Source organism: Blennius ocellaris (assembly GCF_963422515.1).
Source record: "Blennius ocellaris genome assembly, chromosome: 15".
NCBI lineage: Eukaryota > Metazoa > Chordata > Actinopteri > Blenniiformes > Blenniidae > Blennius > Blennius ocellaris.
This window is the reverse complement of record NC_137664.1, coordinates 413934-422032: the sequence shown is the minus strand read 5'-3', so window position 1 is coordinate 422032 and position 8099 is coordinate 413934. Positions and strand designations below refer to the sequence as shown.

Sequence of the window (8099 nt, the reverse complement as noted above, 5' to 3'; positions counted from 1 at the left end):
AGGAATTTTTATTCAACACTACACGTAGCCCAGAGCTAATGCTACACATGTAGCCAGGAGCTTATGCCAAACATGTAGCCAGAAGCTAAAGCTACACATGTAGCCAGGAGCTAATGCTACACATGTAGCCAGTAGCTAATGCTACACATGTAGCCAGTAGCTAATGCTACACATGTAGCCAGGAGCTTATGCCAAACATGTAGCCAGAAGCTAGTGCTACACATGTAGCCAGGAGCTAGTGCTACACATGTAGCCAGGAGCTAACGCTAAACATGTAGCCAGGAGCTAACGCTAAACATGTAGCCAGGAGCTAATGCTACACATGTAGCCAGGAGCTAATGCTACACATGTAGCCAGGAGCTAAAGCTACACATGTAGCAAGCAGCTAATGCTACACATGTAGCCAGGAGCTAATGCTACACATGTAGCCAGGAGCTAAAGCTACACATGTAGCCAGGAGCTAAAGCTACACATGTAGCCAGGAGCTAAAGCTACACATGTAGCCAGGAGCTAATGCTACACATGTAGCCAGGAGCTAATGCTACACATGTAGCCAGGAGCTAATGCTACACATGTAGCCAGGAGCTAATGCTACACATGTAGCCAGGAGCTAATGCTACACATGTAGCCAGGAGCTAAAGCTACACAGCCTATTTTCTTCCCCAATTAATTTTTTAAAAATCTATTTCCACAGCACAACTTTTCCACAGGATCAGAGCCTATATTGTCAAAAAAGTTGTCCATTTTATTTTGCCATTAGGTGGCGCCACTACACCTGAAATAAAGTCTAACCCCACCAGGTACTTGAATTTTTTTTACACCTGAATTTTTTTGCAGCTGAATTTTTTAGACACATTGAATTTTTACACTGAATATTTTTAGACCTTGAAAAAAAAATCGGAAGCAAAAAAAAAAGATACGTACTTGAAATTCGACAGCTTTTCAAATTCAAAGTCTGATTTCGATGGTAAAAAAAAATTCAGAGTTAGAAATTCGAATTCAGAATCCGACGGCACAGTTTCACTTCCACCCCCCGCTTTTATTTTCACGGGTCGGGAGTCGTCACGTGGAACGTTTGTTGACTTCCAGAGCAGAACTCTGGAGCTCCAGCCGTAAAAAAACAAACCAAAAACTCGCTCAGATCAACTCAAACAACATTTATTTGTAAACCATGAAAAAAACCAGCGACACGCGGACGGCGGGCAGATCTTAGGACGTGTCCATGGTCTGAACGGTCTCGTCCAGCAGCTCCAGGTCCAGGCGGGTCACGGCGGTCTTCAGCACGCGGTGGTGCCCTTCTTGTACTTGTAGTCCCCCGGTCCTGTGGGGACAGACGGAGGGAGGGGGGGGGTGAGGACTCCTTCGGCCCGCTAGGCTAGGCTAGGCTAGGCGAGGCGCTCTAGCTAGAAGCAACACGGCCAAGTGGGAGGAGCTGGTTAGTAGGTCAGCGTGTCAAACACTCCGGTGTGTACTTACAGCTGCAAGGCTTCAAGCTCATTCGATCTTCAGGCAAGAAGAAGCGACAGAACAAGTCACACGTCCGGTCGGAACAACGAGCGACAGAACAAGTCACAGGCCCCGAGACGCAAAGCTGAGCCAAAGGTTCAGCTTCAAAGGTTCAAAGCTTCAAAGCTTCAAAGGTTGGTTCTGCTCAGAACCAACCTTCTGCTTTCACTCTGCTCTTCCTTCGTCAAAACTCGTGTTTGAGTGCAGTCGGAGTTTATTGACTTCAAGGTAAACCGACCAATCATCACATTATTTATATATTTATAGATACATACATATATATACACATATAGATATATATACATATATATGGAGACAGAGCTCCATAGATACATATATATAATATATCTATGGAGCTCCGTCTCCAGCCCGACGTGTTTAGAGTGTTAAGGATGTTACAGATGTTACTCTAGAATTCCAGCTCGTCTTCCACCGACACGGAAATGAACACATGAACCTGCCAAGTGAGTCTGAACTAAAGACTCTAGTTCAGAGTTCTTCAACCTCTGGTGTTTCCTCCAGATCGTCAGCTGAGTCGTGGGAAATTATCACATTTCACGTTTTGTTTTCAAAAAAAAAAAACCTTTGCTCGCACAGCGACAGTGTGTAGCAGAGTAGTCATGTATAAATACTCTTCACCACTAGAGGGCAGCACAGAACTTTGCCGGTGAAATGTAAAGTGACAGACGTCAGTGTGGTTCATCTCCACCTCCTGCTACCATCTTGTATCAAAGTACTGTGTCAGTGACAGTGATGGAGAAGTTTTTGAAAACCAGGATCTCAGCTCTTCATCCATCAGGTCCAGGTTTCACACTGAGGGAGGCACTATTAAAAAAAAGTCCTTGCTTTCTGGATTTACTGGATTCCTGTTGATAAAACTTTGATGTCTTTGATGACAATGACTTTGATGTTTTTGATGAGAAAGACTTTATATTGTTTATAGAGGCTACACAGTTTAACATTTTAACATTTCCGGGTGGAGGAGGTGTGGCTCCAGATGTTTCCAAACAAAAAAGTGTGTCTCGGCTCAAAAAAGGTTGAAAAACACTGAACTAGTCACACTGAAGACGTTCCTGACGACCGAGCCTCAAAACGGCCGTCGCTCCGGGAAAACAATACAACCATTTGTCAGGCGAATCGAAAACGACTCAAAACGACACCAAAACATCTGCTTTTGTTGTTGTTGATTTGACGCTGTACTGGATTAAACTCCTCTTGTGCGTCAAACAACTTGTAAACACTATTACGTAGCTTTATTTTGACACACGAGGCCCCGCCGGGGTCAGACGCCGAAACGCTTCTTTTTTCCAGTCGAGGTCAAGATTAAAGATTCAAATCGTTTCATTTCAACCACCAGAAACAGGTTTAAATGGTCCATTTGAAAACAAGTGTGTGTCCGGCGGAGGGGGGGGGGGGGGGGGGGGGTTCTGACCTGACGCCCTTCTTGTTGGCCTGGTCGTGGGGGCGGAGGTAGTCCACCTGGCCCTTGGTGATGACGCACAGGTCGATGTTGCTGCCTGAGCCCAGGTCGTTGAGATGCCGGCGGCGATGGCGTCCCGCACCAGACGCTTGGCCTCGTCCTCCTGCCGACACGAGAGCGACGGGTCAAAACACCGACAGTGTGTGTGTGTGTGTGTGGTGCCGGCGAGCGTCAGGTCGCTGAGCTCACCTCCATGTCGGGCCGGTAGCGATCCTCAAACACCGCCATGGCCGCCAGCGAGCCCGAGCCTTCACACAGAGGAAAGCAGTGAGCTCAGACACTCAGACACACTCAGAGCCGTATAAATAAAGTTGAGTTGAATTGAAAATGACAGTTATAGTTGGAGCCGTATAAATAAAGTTGAATTGAATTGAAATGACAGTTATAGTTGGAGCTGTATAAATAAAGTTGAATTGAATTGAAATGACAGTTATAGTTGGAGCTGTATAAATAAAGTTGAATTGAATTGAAATGACAGTTATAGTTGGAGCTGTATAAATAAATTTAAATTGAATTGAAATGACAGTTATAGTTGGAGCTGTATAAATAAAGTTGAATTGAATTGAAATGACAGTTGTATTTGGAGCTGTATAAATAAAGTTGAATTGAATTGAAATAACAGTTGTATTTGGAGCTGTATAAATAAAGTTGAATTGAATTGAAATAACAGTTGTATTTGGAGCTGTATAAATAAAGTTGAGTTGAATTGAAATAACAGTTGTATTTGGAGCTGTATAAATAAAGTTGAATTGAATTGAAATAACGTATTTGGAGCTGTGTAAATAAAGTTGAATTGAAATAACGTATTTGGAGCTGTATAAATAAAGTTGAATTGAATTGAAATAACAGTTGTATTTGGAGCTGTATAAATAAAGTTGAGTTGAATACAACAGTTGTATTTGGAGCTGTATAAATAAAGTTGAGCTGAATTGAAATAACGTATTTGGAGCTGTATAAATAAAGTTGAGTTGAATATAACGGTTGTATTTGGAACTCTATGAATAACGCGACTTCTCCAGCTCCTCTTTAGTCCCTGAGGGCGGAGCAGTGATGGTGTGGGTGGGGGGCTGGGTGTGGGTGGGGGCTGACCCATGGTGACGTAGGGCAGCTTGTCGGTGGAGCCATGAGGGTAGATGCTGTACAGGTGGGGGCCGTTGCAGTCCACCCCGCCCAGGACCAGCGCGGCTCCGATGTAGCCCTGGTACCTGCAAAACACAAGCGACACACGGTGTCTTCACCCTGGACACCTCAGTAATCAGATTACACCGCCGGTGGAAGCGGGCGAGCGTGGAGAGCGTGGAGAGCGTGGAGAGCGTGGAGAGCGTGGAGAGCGTGGAGAGTGCCACCTGAAGAGCATCTGCTTCAGCATGCGGGTTGGCGGTGGCCACGCGGGGCAGGCGGCCGGTGGAGAGGGCGTGCAGCTCCAGGTTGGAGGAGATGATCTGGGTGGTCATCTCCGTGTCGGCCGCCGTCCCGGCGCCGCAGCAGCTGGAACACAACGGGGGGGGGAGGGGGGGGGGGGGGGGGGGGGTTAAGTTAATCTGGACTTTATGTTCTATATTAGTGTTTCTATTTTTACCCCGACGCCCCAAAAGGGAGTCAGATTCTTTTTTCGATCTTGTCAATGCTTCTCCTGTTTTGTCATTTGTGGGCGGGGCTAATCAGCTGGGGGGGATGTGGGCGGGGCAAATCAGCAGGGGTGTGGATGGGGCTAATCAGCAAGGGGATGTGGGCGGGGCTAATCGGCAGGGGTGTGTGTGGGCGGGGCTAATCAGCTAGGGGGGAGTGGGCGGGGCTAATCAGCAGTAATGTGGGTGTGGCTAATCAGCTAGGGGGGATGTGGGCAGGGCTAATCAGCTAGGGGGTGTGGGCGGAGCTAATCAGCAGTAATGTGGGTGTGGCTAATCAGCTAGGGGGGATGTGGGCGGGGCAAATCAGCAGGGGTGTGGAAGGGGCTAATCAGCAAGGGGATGTGGGCGTGGCTAATCAGCTAGGGGGGATGTGGGCAGGGCTAATCAGCTAGGGGGTGTGGGCGGAGCTAATCAGCAGTAATGTGGGTGTGGCTAATCAGCTAGGGGGTGTGGGCGTGGCTAATCAGCTAGGGGGTGTGGGCGTGGCTAATCAGCTAGGGGGGATGTGGGCAGGGCTAATCAGCAGGACTGTGGGCGTGGCTAATCAGCTAGGGGATGTGGGCGGGGCTAATCAGCAGGACTGTGGGCGGGGCTTCCTGTTCAGGGTGTATCCAGCAAATGCAACGACAAAAAGCAAAAGGAAAAGACCAAACAGGAGAAGTTTTGACAATATATATATATATATATATAAAAAGAATACGACTACCTTTGTATATTTTTGTCTTATTATTTTGTACTTTATATTTCCACATTTATTCCACAGTACCAACGAGCATGTAAACTTCTATTATGTGGGAATCCTGTGGGGAACCTCCTCCGCCGTGCCGAACTGACAAATAGCCAGTAAACCCTGACGCGGACCCGCAATCCGCTTTTCAAAATAAAAGCCCCCACGGCAGGACTGAGGGCCGGTTCCTGCAGCAGCGACTCACTAGATGTTGGGGGAGATGTAGTGGATCTTGGAGCAGTTCTTGTCGGCGACCACCATCCCCTCGGTGGCTCTGGTGTCGGCGCCCAGGACGACGCCGCCCTGCAGGAAGGAAGGAAGCCGCCACACGTCAAAAACCTTCGCCGCGAAGCCGAGCCACGCCGAGTCGCACGACGGCAAACGAGTGCGACTCGGAGAGAACGAGCTCCCGGGGGGCAAACGAGAAGAACAACTGGGATTTATTCATCTTTATACACGAATATCGAACATCGTCTCTGGAACGACATTCTTCACTCGTTTCTGTTGACGAGTCGTTTTCTTTTGGCTTTTCTTCTTGGATTTGAGTGTTTTTGACGTCCGTGGCGTTTCTTTTCTTTGTTCTTCTCGTCAGGTATGGGGTTATATATTTGTGGCAAAATTCTGAAGCGAACGATGGGAAAATTTGAGCGCCAAAAAAATTAATTGTGCAAGCGTACTAATAGCATTTTGAGGAAATATGGGCCGGGCATTGAACTCTGATTGGTTGCTTCGGTTTCTGGAAGTGCCTCGAAGAAGAAGAAGAAGAGGGAGAAGAAGAAGAAGAGGGAGAAGAGGGAGAAGAAGAAGAGGAAGAAGAGGAAGAAGAGGAAGAAGAGGAAGAAGAGGAAGAAGAGGGAGAAGAGGGAGAAGAGGGAGAAGAGGGAGAAGAAGAAGAAGAAGAAGAAGAAGAAGAAGAAGAAGAAGAGGGAGAAGAGGGAGAAGAGGGAGAAGAAGAAGAAGAAGAAGAAGAAGAAGAAGAAGAAGAGGGAGAAGAAGAGGGAGAAGAAGAGGGAGAAGAAGAGGGAGAAGAAGAGGGAGAAGAAGAGGGAGAAGAAGAGGGAGAAGAAGAGGGAGAAGAAGAAGAAGAAGAAGAAGAGGGAGAAGAAGAGGGAGAAGAAGAGGGAGAAGAAGAGGGAGAAGAAGAGGGAGAAGAAGAAGAAGAAGAAGAGGGAGAAGAAGAGGGAGAAGAAGAGGGAGAAGAAGAAGAAGAAGAAGAAGAGGGAGAAGAAGAGGGAGAAGAAGAGGGAGAAGAAGAGGGAGAAGGAGAAGAAGAGGGAGAAGAAGAAGAAGAAGAAGAAGAAGAGGGAGAAGAAGAAGAGGGAGAAGAAGAAGAGGGAGAAGAAGAGGGAGAAGAAGAAGAGGGAGAAGAAGAAGAGGGAGAAGAAGAAGAGGGAGAAGAAGAAGAGGGAGAAGAAGAAGAGGGAGAAGAAGAGGGAGAAGAAGAGGGAGAAGAAGAGGGAGAAGAAGAAGAGGAGAAGAAGAAGAGGGAGAAGAAGAAGAGGGAGAAGAAGAAGAAGGAGAAGAAGAGGGAGAAGAAGAGGGAGAAGAAGAGGGAGAAGAAGAGGGAGAAGAAGAAGAGGGAGAAGAAGAGGGAGAAGAAGAGGGAGAAGAAGAAGAAGAAGAAGAGGGAGAAGAAGAGGGAGAAGAAGAGGGAGAAGAAGAAGAAGAAGAAGAAGAGGGAGAAGAAGAGGGAGAAGAAGAGGGAGAAGAAGAGGGAGAAGAAGAGGGAGAAGAAGAGGGAGAAGAAGAGGGAGAAGAAGAGGGAGAAGGAGAAGAAGAGGGAGAAGAAGAAGAAGAAGAAGAAGAAGAGGGAGAAGAAGAAGAGGGAGAAGAAGAAGAGGGAGAAGAAGAGGGAGAAGAAGAAGAGGGAGAAGAAGAAGAGGGAGAAGAAGAAGAGGGAGAAGAAGAAGAGGGAGAAGAAGAAGAGGGAGAAGAAGAGGGAGAAGAAGAGGGAGAAGAAGAGGGAGAAGAAGAAGAGGGAGAAGAAGAAGAGGGAGAAGAAGAAGAGGGAGAAGAAGAAGAAGGAGAAGAAGAGGGAGAAGAAGAGGGAGAAGAAGAGGGAGAAGAAGAGGGAGAAGAAGAGGGAGAAGAAGAGGGAGAAGAAGAGGGAGAAGAAGAAGAAGAAGAAGAAGAAGAAGAAGGAGAAGAAGAGGAAGAAGGAGAAGAAGAAGAAGAAGAAGAAGAGGGAAAAACAAACTGTGAGGGAAAACATGTTGTAATCCAGGATCATTATCTTTAGTTTTCCTTATTTCTGTTTTCCCTCACAGTTTGTTTTTCCCTCTTCTTCTTCTTCTTCTTCTTCTTCTTCGTTGGTTATGAGGCACTTCCAGAAACCGAAGCAACCAATCAGAGTTCAACGCCCGCCCCAAATTTCTGTGATTGGTGGACAACCGTGTCTGTCACATTTGGGCTTTGCACATTTTGAGCGAGCGCACAGCAGGACTTGAGCGGAGGTGGAGAAATCTGAGCGCAGAAATGATTTTGGAGCAATCTCAAGTTTGTCTTTGCGCAATTTAAATATTTCCTCAAAATGCTTTTAGTGCGCTTGCACAATTAATTTTTTGGGGCGCTCAAATGTTCCCAATCGCTCGCTCAGAACTGTGGCACAAATATATAACCCCATAGTCACGGCCCAGAAGTAACAAAGCGCGTGCGTCGGACGGGCGGCTCACCTTGAAGACGACGCCGCAGATGGTGGTTCCCGTCTTGCGGGCCGACGGGAGACTGCAGCCCAGCTTGTTGGCTTCACCTTCCA

General features: G+C 47.2%; 1 protein-coding gene across 1 annotated transcript in view; it reads right to left on the bottom strand.

The window, feature by feature from the left end:
* Positions 1-1142: 1142 nt before the first annotated feature.
* The window catches only part of psmb7 (proteasome 20S subunit beta 7), an 8776-nt gene continuing 1819 nt past the window's right edge, over positions 1143-8099 (bottom strand). Inside the window, 11 exon segments of the mRNA XM_080510698.1 lie at positions 1143-1286; positions 1289-1316; positions 1318-1321; positions 2939-3041; positions 3044-3089; positions 3176-3234; positions 4076-4191; positions 4333-4358; positions 4360-4474; positions 5550-5647; positions 8017-8099. The exon segment at positions 8017-8099 is cut by the window's right edge and continues 11 nt beyond it. Of these exon segments, the coding sequence (XP_080366824.1) occupies positions 1210-1286; positions 1289-1316; positions 1318-1321; positions 2939-3041; positions 3044-3089; positions 3176-3234; positions 4076-4191; positions 4333-4358; positions 4360-4474; positions 5550-5647; positions 8017-8099 (755 nt within the window). The 3' untranslated portion in view covers positions 1143-1209.